The 14,040-nt window shown below is 39.8% G+C and overlaps 1 protein-coding gene across 1 annotated transcript in view; it reads left to right on the top strand.

Moving 5' to 3' along the window:
• IL23R (interleukin 23 receptor) overlaps nucleotides 1-14,040 on the top strand; it is a gene marked incomplete at its 5' end in the record, with an annotated part of 72,231 nt that overhangs the window by 27,067 nt on the left and 31,124 nt on the right. The window contains one exon of the mRNA XM_081308352.1: nucleotides 13,193-13,353. Within this exon, the coding sequence (XP_081164478.1) occupies nucleotides 13,193-13,353 (161 nt within the window). The remainder of the gene's footprint in view (nucleotides 1-13,192; nucleotides 13,354-14,040) is intronic.

The following is a 14,040-nucleotide window of genomic DNA, read 5'->3' as shown; positions in this document are numbered from 1 at the left end:
AAAGTACTGGTATTAATTCTTCTTTAAAGGTTTTGTAGAACTCCGCTGTATACCCATCCGGTCCTGGGCTTTTCTTGGTTGGAAGTTTTTTAATTGCTTCTTCTATTTCATCTATTGATATTGGTCTGTTTAGGTTGTGAGTTTCCTCCTGACTCAGTCTGGGCAAATCATATGACTTAAGGAATTTATCGATGTCTTCACTTTCTTCTATTTTATTGGAATATAGGTTTTCAAAATAATTTCTAATTGTTTTCTGTATTTCTGAAGGGTCTGTTGTAACATTGCCTTTTTCATCCCGTATGTTAGTGATTTGAGTTCTCTCTCTTCTTCTCTTCGTTAGTATGGCTAGGGGTCTGTCGATCTTATTTATTTTTTCAAAGAACCAACTTTTTGTTTTGTTAATTTTTTCAATAGTTTCTTTTGTTTCAATTTCATTGATTTCTGCTCTGATTTTAATTAGTTCTTGCCTTCTGCTACATTTGCTATTGTTTTGCTCTTCCTTTTCTAGGGCTTTGAGATGAAGTGTGAGCTCATTTATTTGTTGGTTTTTCCTTTTTTTGAGGAATGACCTCCAGGCGATGAATTTCCCTCTTAAAACTGCTTTCATTGTGTCCCATAGATTCCGATATGTTGTGTCTGTATTTTCATTTATCTCTAAGAATTTTTTGATTTCCTCCTTTATGTCTTCTGTAACCCATTGATCATTCAGTAACGTATTGTTCATTGTCCATGTGATGTAGGATTTTTCCTTCCTTCTCTTATCATTGATTTCCAGTTTCATTCATTATGATCTGATAAAGTGCATGGTATTATCTCAACCCCTTTATATTTACTGAGGGTTGCCCTATGGCATAATATATGATCTATTTTTGAGAAGGTTCCATGTGCTGCTGAGAAAAAAGTATATCCACTTGATGATGGTTGATATATTCTATATATGTCAGTTAAGTCTAAGTTATTGATTGTGATATTGAGGTCAATAGTTTCTTTATTCAACTTTTGTTTGGAGGATCTGTCCAATGGTGAGAGAGGTGGGTTGAAGTCACCCGTGATTATTGTGTTGTGGTCTATTTGATTCTTGAACTTGAGGAGAGTTTGTTTTATGAACGTCGCAGCACCATTATTTGGTGCATAAATATTGATAATTGTTATGTCTTGTTGGTGAATGGTTCCTTTTAACAGTATATAATGTCCTTCCTTATCCCTTTTGATTAACTTAGTCTTGAAGTCGATTTTATTCGATATGAGAATGGCCACGCCTGCTTGCTTACGAGGACCGTGTGCTTGGTATATTTTTTCCCAACCTTTTACCTTGAGCCTGTGTATGTCTTTTCCAGTCAGATGTGTCTCCTGGAGGCAGCATATCGTTGGATTTGTTTTTTTAATCCATGTTACCAGCCTATGTCACTTTATTGGAGAGTTTAAGCCATTAACATTTAGAGTTACTATTGATATATGGTTTGTACTTCCTGCCATGTTTGATTATTTATCTCTTTTTTTTTTCCCTAATTTAGTTTGTTTCTCCATGATTAGCTTTCCTCCCATCCTCTGTCTTTACTGAGGCACTTCCCGCTGATGGTTTTGGTTATTGTTTTCTATTTCTTCCTCGTGTAGAGTTTTGCTCAAGACGCTTTGCAATGCTGGTTTTCTGGCTACAAATTCTTTTAGCTTTTGTTTATCATGGAAGATTTTTATTTCGTTGTCGTATCTGAAGCTTAATTTTGCTGGATACAGGATTCTTGGTTGGCATCCATTGTCTTTCAGTGTTTGAAATACATTGTTCCAGGATCTTCTCGCTTTCAACGTCTGTGATGAAAAATCCGTTGTCAACCTAATTGGTTTACCCCTAAATGTAATCTGCCTCTTTTCTCTTATAGCTTTTAATATTTTCTCTTTGTTCTGTATATTGGATAGCTTCATAACAATGTGTCTTGGCGTTGGTCTGTTGTGATTTTGTGTGCTCGGTGTCCTGTATGCATCTACAATTTGTATATCTGTATCCTTTTTTATTTCTGGAAAGTTTTCTGTAATTATTTCCTTCAATAAGTTACCCATTCCCTTGGCATGAATCTCTGTACCTTCTTCTATCCCGATGACTCGTAAGTTTGGTTTTTTTATGTTATCCCAAATCTCTTGGATGTTTTTCTCGTGGTTTTTTACCAGCCTATCTGAGTTGGCTAGACTCTTTTCAAGGTGATATATTTTGTCTTCATTATCTGACGTTCTGGCTTCTACTTGGTCCACTCTGTTAGTGATACTCTCGATTGAGTTTTTAATTTGGTTTATCGTTTCCTTCATTTCTAGAATTATTGTTTGATTTTTTTTATAATTTCTATCTCCTGATAAAGATGCTTAACTTCCTCTTTTATCTGTTTTTGTAATTCATTTTCAATGTGATCTTTAAGGTTCCTTTCCATCTGTCTAAGGTGTTCCTTGAGTTCTTTATATGGCCATTTTTCTGATGACTCCAGGTCCTCCTGAATATTTAGGCTGTCTTTCATTGTTTGTATTCCTTTTCTTCCTTGCTTTTTTATGCTCATGATACTTCTTGTTCTGTTTGACTGTTGAGTTACTGTTTACTCTTATAAGTTTATTTGATGCTTGGGAGGAGAGGTATTAGAAGGGAAGGGAAGAAGTCACTAAAGAGAGCAAGTGTAGGCAGGTGGAGTTCAAGAGAGGGGGAATAAGAAAGTTGAAAAGAAATGAAAAGACAAAAGAAAAAAAAAGTGAGAAGAAAGAGAGAAAAAATGAAAAAATAGAAATTTAAAACAAACGAAAAAAAAATTATAATGGTAATAAAAAATGGAACTTGAAGTTTAAAAAATAATAGTAATAATAATAGAATAAGAAAAATTAACAAAAAAAAATTGAAACCATTAGTAAGAAAGTTAAAGAACACAACAACGTCAACTACAAAAAGTGAGAATAAAAAAAAAAAATACTAATAGTAATCTTTAAAAAAATAAAAAAAATTACTAATAATAAATGCAGTCATAAAGCTCGATTGAGTTCTCTTCCAGTGAGTTCTCTTCCAGAGCTATGCCCACTGGGCCAGGCTTCTCCTCTTGATAGGTGGGAGCCAATCACTGTGCCTCAGCTCTTCTTCCCAGACTGTGCGGGTCTCCAGTCCTGAATGCCTGGGTCCTTTTCTTGTGGTTCCTCAATCCGGGCCCCACTCGCCTGTGATGCTTATCGCATTACTGTCTACACGTCGGGTCTGCTGCTCCTGGGATCCCTGTTTTCATGGATGTCTGGGCACACCCTTTCTGTTTGCCTCCCTCAGGCCCTAAGTTTGTAGGGTTTGGGGCTGAGGACCCCCAGCGAATTTGTTTGCCCTCAGGTAGCAACTCCCCTGGTAGGTGGTGCAAGGGACCTCTGTTGTCGGCCCTGGTGGGGGCGATAGCCGGGAATTCTGTGCCGCTAGTCCCACATCACTCCCGATTCCCTGGGTTTGGCTATGGTGCTCTGTTTTTTTTTTTTTTTTTTTTACCTCTGTGAGATCATGTGGGCCGACTAGTTATTTCAGCTGGGTCGTTAGTGCTGAGTCACGAGAAGCAGGCGATCCGGGGCTTAAACGCCGCAGATACGTGCTCAGTGTGCGTTTTCTGAGGGGCCCAAAGTGTACGCCCTAGCTCCACGTCAGCTCAGCATTGCCTAGTGATCCTGAGCAAATAGGCTTTAGATAGCAGCGCCGCCGCGGCCTCCGCTGTTCCTCGGCCCGGTGCCTAGCTCCCGGGGCCCAAGCGGCTGCCGCCGCGGCTCTCCAACCGCCTCCTCCGGAGCACGGGTCCTCTCGCAGGGGGATGCCGAACGACCCAGCCTTCGGAGGACAGGGCTCGGCACGCAGCCCCGTTTTAGTCTCTAGCTGCTGCAGTTAGACCGAGTAGACAGGGCCCTCAAGGCAGCATGCCGAAAGCAAATGGCGGCTCCCGCGGAGTGGATTTTCGGCCCCGAAACCCCAGCCCAGCCAACAATTTCAGTCCACTAATTCTCCTAATTTCCGGCAGGTCTCTTTTCAGCGGAGTTTTGCTCGAAGTTCATCAGTAGGTAGAATCTGGGTGTATTAATGGATCTTTTTGATCCCGTTACTGTAGAGATACTGAACGTGCTGTTTCCTCGCCGGCCGCCATCTTTCCTTTGTTCCTTTTTGTAACCACTAATCTCAACTGGGTCCAGAGAGCAGCACACTAGTCTTCTACATTTCACTGCCCAAGTCAAGCCCCAGCTAAGCCAGAGAATCTTCCCTTCTTTAACCTCTATTGATGATTTGCTTCCTATTTTACTGAGAAAATGAGACCAATGAGAAATACCACAACTTCCCTCATCTATGTACACACTGACATCTGTACCCACAGACTTAATCTTTTGTTCTGTTACTCTGGATAAACCATCCTTGTGGTTCCTCCCCACTTGTGTACTGGATCTGCCTACTGGAAGACATTGCTCCAACCATTTTCCTCTTTTGTCTGCATCATTACCTTCTCTATCTTGACTGGGTCATTCCCATCAGCTTTTGAGCATCTACAGCATCTACTCTTTGGAAAAATGCAATATTCCCTAAATGCCTCCCCAGAACCATACTATTTCTCTGCTTCCTTTTATGACAGAAATCCTCCAAAGAGCTGTCTCTACTGTCTCCATTTTGTCCCATCTCATTCTTTCTTTGGTCCTTTCTCACCTTCATTCACCACTCCACTGAAATAGCTCTTATCAAAGTTGCTAAGGTGGGGGCTGGAGTTGTGGCTTAGTGGTAGAGCACTTGCTTAGCACACATGAGACTCTGGGTTTGATCCTCAGCACCACATAAATAAATATTGTGTCAATCTACAACTAAAAAATCTTTTTAAAGTCACTAAGGGTTTCTGCATTGCCAAACCCAGTGGTATATTCACACCCTTATCTCATATATCAGGAGCACTTACCTTGGCTCTTCACCTTCTTTTGGCTTTCATAGCACCTGCTCCCTTTTGCTTCTTCTTGCTGAGTGCTTTTTCTCAGTCTCTTTTTCTGATTCCTCTTCATTTCCAGTAAAGTAATAAAAGACCCAGAGCTCTGCCCTAGGACCTCCTATTATCTTTATCTACATTCATTACTTTAAATATCTCATCCAAATTTATAGCATAAAACTCCCCAATTTATATGTCCAGTCCAAATATCTCTCCTGGCTTCAGCTGCTATATATCTTAACATCTCTTTTAGCATTTTCTCTTAGGCATCCAAAAGGTATCACAAAGTTACCATTTTCTAAACCAAACGCCTTCCTCTCCCCAGATTTGCTGATTCCATCTTAGTAAACCACATGTCTATCGTTAGCATTATTCATATAAAAATGATTGGAGTCCTCCTGGATTTCTATCTTGCCTTTCATCTAATTGAGCACCATAATCTTGTGGATCTACCTTGTAGATATCTGACATCTTCTTACCACCTGCACTGCAGTCCTAGGCCAAGCCGTGTCACCTCTCACCCAGTCAATCCAAGAGCTTCCTAACTGGTTCCTTATTCTCTGCCTTGTCCCATGTAGTTCCTTTGTTACTGATTTTTGAGCCCAAAGACTGCATTCTTTTTCTTTCGAGGAATTGTGGAGTCAATGAGAAGACTGAGAATCACTGAGCAGTGAAAGAGACTTTTATTCTTGGTCAAGAATAGGAGAAGTGGATGATAAACTTGAAAATCAACTTCTCCCTGCTCATGGCCAGGAGGTTATATCAATAGGGTAAAAGAAATGAGGAACAGAGACAGGTTAATAGGGTGGAGGACTATTCATGTATTTTATTATAATAAAGTTAGAGATTGTCAAGGGGTCACTTTGGCAGCCATCTTAGATCCAACCAGTTTTGGCCAGCCCACCAGAAGCGGAACTGACTTTCAGCCATGCTGTCCTCAAAGAGGGCAGAGTTAGGATGGGATAGAAATTCAGTTAGGTCATCTAGGCAGTAGATAACAAAGGCTGGTAACACCTTATTCACAAGTAGATAATCCTTTTTATAGGCATCTAAGATCTTATTGCCCTTCTGCTTGGAACATCTCATTTCAGAAATCAAAGCCAGAATACTTCCGTGTCTCTACATTCCTTTTAAATACCTCCCTCCTGGAGAACTCTTTGTTCTCATGTCTAATCCCTTTCCCGCTCCCTCCATCTGAAACCTCATTGACCTCTTTTGGTATTCCTTGAGCAGGCCAAGCAAAGGTCCTGCCTCGCAGTGTTGCAGAAAGCTCGGTCCTTGTCCCCAGTGCCAATCCAATAATAAAGATATAATTTTGAGAAAAAAGGGAAAAGAAAGTTTATTGCTTTGCTAGCAAAGGAGAAATAGGGGACTCCTGTCCCAAAGACTGTGATTCTGCCCATTAGTAGAAATAAGGGGCTTTTATAACAGGTGACTCAAAGGCTACATTCCATGTGTTCCCTGTTGGAGTTGTGATTCACTTGTTAATTTGGGAGATAGATATTCATTTCTGAGATCTTCTGGTGCCATCCCCAAAGTCTGGATAATTTCATTCCTAAGGTGGTTGTGTGCTCAGGGACAGATAACTCTGCCTAGAATAGGGAAGAAAGGTAATCCTGTTTCCCCTGAGATTTGGGGGGTGGGGGGTGGAGATTAGGGAGGAGCAGGAAGAGAGGAAGAGAAAGAAACATGTCCATTGTAATAATAAGCTGCAGTGGCAGAGCAGCAAGGGCTATGTTCAAGGCATAAGGTGGGACACTGTAAAGAGGGCCCTTGACTATTACCTAAAATGCCCTTCCTCCCAAGAGCCACAGTGTTTGTTCCTTTACTGATCTAATGTCACTTTCTCAAACGGGCCTTACCTCTTCTCCCTAAATATATAAATCCACACCCTTACCCCCAGAACTTTCTAGCACCTTTATTTGGCCTTATTTTTCTTCAGAACATTTACCATCTCAGAGTATCTTATACATATTTGTTTCACCAGAATGTGTACTTCATGAGAATTGCAACTTCATCTGTTTTGTTTTGTTTTTTTGTAGCCCCAGTGTATAAAGATGTCCTTGGAATATAGTTAGTGTTAGATAAATGTGTGTTGAATGAGTGATTAACTATAAACAGATGATGTTATCCATCACTATTGCCATAATTTGACAGTGTTTATTGAAAATTATTAATTAGGATTACGGCTAGGTGCATGGGGAATATCTGAAAACCAAACCAATTCCCTTCAAAGAGTAATCTGCTATGCATTAGCACACATACACACAGAGAAAGAAATAGAGAAATTTAAAAACTTTTCTGTAAGTCATTTTTTTTTTTTTTGTCACCATGACAAAATACCTGAGGAAAAACAGCTTAGAGAAGGAAAGAGTTATTTTGGCTCTTAGGTCAGAGGTTTCAATCCATGGCTAGCTGGATCCATTGCTACAGGCCATATAGCAGAGCTGCTCACCTCATGGCATGGGGAGGAGTGGGGATGGAATGCAAGCACCAGGAACAAGATAGAACCTTCCAGGGCATGTCCCCACTGAGCTACTTCCTCCAACTAGGCCCACCTTCTATAGTTTCCATCATCTCTTAATAATGTCAGCAAATTAATCCATCAGTAGATTAATCCACTGATGAGGTTAGAGTTCCCCTGTGAGCCACTCACTTCCCTGAAGTTTCACCTCTGAACATTGCTGCATGGAGAACCAAGCCTTCAACACGTAAGCCATTGGGAAATATTCCAGATCCAAACCACAACAACTTTGTGATGTACAGTTCTATGAGCAATCAAGGACAAACCAGAGTGTTCTTTCCTACTTTCTACTCCCAGCACAATGTTTTGACACCACATCTATAGGGGAGGAGGCTTCTTTCCATACACCAACTATCTCCCCAGCAGAGCCAGGTGGGTGTTCTCCAATTCCATTTTGACACCACCTATGTTGGAGATAACACCAGATCATTCCCAGCAGGCCGATGCCCCCACTTCAGATGCCAGTCAAAAGCCCCAAGTCCTGACCTGTGCTATTTTTTTTTTTGGTACCAGGGATTAAACTCAGGGGCACTTAACCACTAAGTCACATCCCCATCCCTATAGGCCATATAGCAGAGCTGCTCACCTCATGGCATCACCCCACTCCTCCCCATGCCATGAGGTGAGCAGCTCTGCTATATGGCCTATAGCAATGGTCTCACTGAGTTGCTTAGGACCTCTCTCTTGCTGAGGCTGGCTTTGAACTCATGATCCTCTTGCCTCCCAAGTCACTGGGATTACAGGTGTGCACCACTGCACCTGGCTTTGACCTATGCTTTTGACTGGCTAAAAATCAGGGTTTCCAGGATACCCTCAGCTTTAATTTATTATTGTGACTTACAGAACTCAGGGTCATGCTTTACTTAATATCCTTTACTATTATAAAGGATATTACAAAGGATATGGATGAATAGCCACATGGAAAAGATGCAATAAAGACATCTGAGAAGGTATATGGAAGCTCCACTGTTGGCCATTGGTTATCTACTTGGCCATTGGTTATCTACGGAGCCTTCAGCCCTGCTCCCTTCCCCAGAGGTGGGAGGTATGGAGGGGTTGCTGAAAGCTCCAGCCTCTCATCTTTGATGTCCCTTGGTGGGTCCCCTATTCCTGCCCCCATAACCAGCCTCCCTCCTGAAGCTGCCCAGGAGCACCCTCTTCAGTCATCTCATTAGCACACAGGAAGACACTTATTACTTTAGAAATCTCAAGGGTTTCAGGAGCTATGTTCCAGAAAACAAGCCGAGATCAAATATGCACAGTATTTACCACATCACAATATCATGATAGTCCTAAGGTATAATCCGTCATTATTAGTGGAGTCTTCAATTAAAACACTGCTTTGTGGTCTAAGTGCTAACATGGGGAAGAATTTAAAAGCAGAATTAAATCACCTAGTAACCGAAGTTAATGTCAATTTGAGAATACATTTCCATTTTGACTTGAAGTCTTAATATGTGTGATAAAAGAATTAGCCACAAACCAATTAAGAACATGGATGTGGTTTTCTCTAACTGGAAAATATTCAAAGGTGCCCCACTTACCTATTACCCATAGTTGTCATTTCCTTATTTTCACATTTGAATTCTTTTTTTTTTTTAAAGAGAGAGTGAGAGAGAGGGGGACAGAGAGAGAGAGAATTTTAACATTTATTTATTTTTTCTTAGTTCTCGGCGGACACAACATCTTCGTTTGTATGTGGTGCTGAGGATCGAACCCGGGCAGCACGCACGCTAGGCGAGCGCGCTACCGCTTGAGCCACATCGCCAGCCCCTTGAATTCTTATTTAATATAAGGTTAGCCTATCTTCTAATAAGTTCTCTGTTAGTGGGGCCTAACAGGCATTTGAACCTACATCTGTCTTTAAAACTGAAGCCCTGTTAGTGTATTTATGCTCCCTTTTATTTCATAAAGAATACAAGGCAGTTATATAAACAAAGCATAATTTAATTTTATTTTGTGGTATGGGTACTGAGCTCAGGGTTCTCTATCACTGAGCTATATCCCCTCCTTTTTATTTTTTTTATTTTGAGATAGGGTTTCACTAAGGCTGGCCTTCAACTTGTGACCCTCCTGCCTCAGCCTCCTGGCTGGGATTACAGGTGTGCACCATTATACCCAGCCATAGTTTAACTTTAGATACAAGCAATAGCCTTCTGCTCCTTGCTTTTTTTTCTCATTTACTCATTTATTCAGGATAACAACAACGCTACTCTATCATCCTTATTTTACAGATGATTAAACTGAAGTATATAGTGGTTAAATAACTTGCCCCAAGTCCTACAACTTATCAAAGGGCCTAGCCGGCATTTGAAATTAGGGCTATCTCTAAAACCCAAGCCCTATGTTTTTAATTACCATGATATGTCTTTCTTATTTCCCCATGGCATTGGTAGTCACCTCACTGCTGGTGTGAGGAAAGAGGCAGTACTGGAAAATGCACTTGAACTTGACCTAAGGGCACAAGAATAGTTGTTGTACCTGCAAGTATGTAGCCCCTTCCCACAACCCAAGGACTATCAACCTGAGAAGTTCTCTTGCTCCTCTATAGATAAAGATTGATTTAATTTCTGAAGCATTTTAATTCATAGATGACTTTGTTGGTGGTAGCCTAAGGCAAAAATGTCATTTGAATTCTGAAAGATGTAAGTTAAGTGGCTGGGATACTGTGGGGCTGAAGAAATTTGGGATTACTGAAAAGAACACAGTAGTAACAGGACCCAGAGTGGAAGGAACCCTAGGGATGAGATGATAGTGATTTTCAAGTTTATCTTCCCCACAGATCTTATCAAGCCAGTCTCCTGGGACAGAGAACAATTGACAGTGTTAGGTAAAGAAATAGGGTTGGAGCTGCTTCAGTCCCACAAACACCATAATTAGAACAATACAAAGACCATGCACAGGACCTGTGATCAAAGATGATATGCAAATTTGTGAAATATTTCCACTCATTAAAAGTAAGAATTTAGGATACTCAGTTTTCACTGTTTTTCAAATTCCAAGGCAATTTTCCTTCTAAATTAGTATATATGTATTATTAGATTTCACAGGGTAATACAATTAGAAGTCTATAAAAAATGTGTCAAATGGATAATATAAAGCCTAAACTATCACCATAGCTCCCCAAACAGGCAGGAAAGATAAAATAAGAATATTTTAAAGCATGCTTACCCTTCTTGGTAACTGGTTGGCTCTTACAAGTAACAAAATTATTAAGAATGGTGAGGTAAGAAATAAGGACAGCATGAATTTTCCACGGATGAAGAAACTGGCAACAAGTATTGATTTGCAAGAAAAAATAACAGAGTTGGTTAATATACTCTGGTTCTGGTCCCAGTCCTCCTAGTCAGAACACAGATATGTGGGAGCCATGTATGTGGAATAGACTTGAAGCCAGGAAGGTGAGTGAGGTGAGAAAAGGGCTTAGGGAAAAAGCAAGTGCCAGAGTTGACTCTGAATGTTGGGGCGGGGGGGGGGGGGGGAGGATCAGAAGAGAGGGGAACCCAGATGAAGGGTTGCAGGGACAAGAAGTCACTAAGTGAGAAAAAGATGGAGAAGCTTAAACCTGGAAGACAGAGTTCAGACAGCTGGGGGCAGTATGAATATGAAGTAATCAGGAGGGACAAATACTAAAATGATGACTCAGAGAATTTCAGTGTTGGAAAGGATGCCATTTTAAGAGTGATCTCTTGGGAAAAGCAAAATTCACAGCAAAAGGATTAAAGACCAAGTAGAAGTGATAGCTTGGATGTAGTTACCTAAGATATAACAACTGAATAAGAAGTTTAAGAAGAGGAAATCTAAAGAGTTGGTAGTTGAAAAGGTTCAAGAAATGTAAATAAAGGAAGTTCACTGAAAACATTTTCATGCTACAAATGGATCTGATTATAGACAATAGTTGTTGGTTTTTTTGAGTCTGAGGGGGCCCAACATTTAATCTCTGCAGACATCCCTTATGAGTTCTAAATCAACTGAGAAAAAAACAAGGAATAAGGGGCTGGGGATGTGGCTCAAGCGGTAGCGCGCTCGCCTGGCATGCGTGCGGCCCGGGTTCGATCCTCAGCACCACAAACCAACAAAGATGTTGTGTCCGCCGAGAACTAAAAAATAAATATTAAAAATTCTCTCTCTCTCTCTCACTCTCTCTTTAAAAAAAAAAGGAATAAGCAGATGAAACTCAACATATTAAAACATTTCACTTAAAATATTGGATTTAATAGTTAAATAATTTATTTCAAATATCCAAATAATTTGGAATACTTAAATATTGAATGATATATATTGCCAAGAACTGTGAAGTCTTCTCTTCCTGGTTCAGCTTGGATATGTGGTCACAGTGAGCTTTCTAATACTGATCCTCCTAAAATAGACAGGTTTACCTTGTTCCCATCACAGTCTTGCTCCTCTATTCTTCCAGAGATGAGAGAAGCAGACCAGAGCAGCCCATCCCCAGGGTCTCTGGCTCCCAAGAGAAGGAGAGAGGAAGGGACTGAGCGGCACATGCCTGGTGGGTCTCCATCCCTGACGTGGCTGAGTAGAGTTACTCCCACCTTCCAGAGGCAGGGAGGAGACAAGTTGGGGCCGGGGTTTAAGGACAATTGATCATCACAGAAAACACAGAAGGAGAGAAGAAACAATTTTCCAGCACTCTCTTTTCCACTACTTGACTTCTTATCCCCTAAAAATATCATGTGATTGTTTGGGAGTAGAGATTTTAAAACAGGTTCAAACTTTCTGTCCAAAGACAGTGTCAGTTAATCTAATTTTAAATTTTAGCCTGAATGTATAACATGTGGAATTTCCAAGTTGAAATGGCCCGTTAGAGATCTTCAGTCATTCAATTATATACTTAAGATATAATTTGAAATGACATTTAATATTTATCTCTACCCCCTATTCTTTTTATTTTATTTATTCTTTTTAGTTGTACATGAAAATAGAATGTATTTTGATATAGAATGCATACATGGAGAGTAACTTCCTATCCTTGTAGTTCCCATTCCCATTCTTCCAATGATGTAGAGTTACACCATTTTTGAACATAGGAAAGTCATCCTCACCCTTCACCCTACTCCTGGCAGAAATGTCTGACTTCAGAATCCCTGTACTGAACCCGTGCAACCCTTGCTCCAAGGGGCAGCTCTTCTATTCCAAGCCATGTCAGGACTGACTTGATCAATGGGCACAGTAGGCACACTACCTGTGTGTGCCTCACATGCTCTTTGGGAGTCCATGAAAATATTTAATTTCCTTTAAAATCGGAAGAGAAAAATGAACTGTTAGGTTAAATGTTTTAATATATAATAATAATATATTTGTCTATATCAACAGTTTTAAAATAATAATCTGTGAATATAAGCATGTGTATGTATGCATGTATACCTGTATATATGTGTATTTATATGTATTTTATATATTTCTATTTACACAGACTTTTTTTAATGGAGAAAAAAAGGTCTTATGAAGGCCAAAGTGTTTAGATCCAAATGAAGTCATAACATGGCCCTTGCCAGATTTGAATTTGTTTTTAAAAATTCAGAAAATGAAATCAAATTTGCTTAATATCAGTAAAAGATTATATATCTGAAAGCAGATTTTAAATGGTGGCATCAAAAACTTTGGGATGTGGGATGGAGCCCCAGGACTACCAAAAAAAAAATCTGAAAAAATGAGTTCAAACTGAATAGAAGTTGGTGATTTTTTTTCTTCTTCTTTTTTTAAGTTTAGAGACAGAAGAAGAGCAACAGTATCTTGCCACAAACTGTATTAACATCTCCATGGACTCACTGCAAGCAGGCAGGCAGTATTTGGTTTGGGTTCAAGCTGCAAATGCATTAGGCGTGGAGGAGTCAGAACCACTCCAGATCCATCTGGATGATATAGGTAAAGAATAAGCAATCCATAGTGTCTTTAATAACAGACAACTACTTGTGCTGACCTAGTCAATGAAGTCTAGATCTGAAAGAAGATTCTGCATATCGTGATGGATAAAATAGAAATCATCCGTAATTCCTCCCCAAAGCAACTTGGAGATGAAAGTTGCCAACAGCAAGCCAACCATGCTGTTGTACACCCTTCCTGTCTGATTTCTGCTTAGGTGTATGTGCTTACAGTTCACATACATGTATGTGAATTGTGCTTACAGTTCTATTGGGAACTTCCTTTTTCCAAGTGTTCTTCTAAGGGCCAGGGACAGTAAGATAGACAAGGAATGTGCTCTGTAATAATTTGCAATCTACCAAGGAGGAGAAACAAGGATTACAATAAATTATAATGTGTCTTATATTGTGAGAAGTACAGCATACTAGGAAGTTATACTCTACACACTATCTGGGGCTTACGTGGGGGATTTTGTTTTCATCTTTACGTATTATAAAATACAATGACAATTACAGCAAATTTTATAGACATCCATAAGCTGACAGTCAGATATAACAAATGTTAGAATGTTTTGCTTCATATAATTTTAGATCCTATTTCTTTTACATAAAATATATAATAAACATTTCTATCAACTTAATCTACAATATTATTTTTAGTGTTGTCTGAGTGTAACATAGTTTAATCCTT

Source organism: Spermophilus citellus (genome assembly GCF_964194105.1).
Source record: "Spermophilus citellus genome assembly, chromosome: 9".
NCBI lineage: Eukaryota > Metazoa > Chordata > Mammalia > Rodentia > Sciuridae > Spermophilus > Spermophilus citellus.
This window is presented reverse-complemented; position numbering and strand designations above follow the sequence as displayed.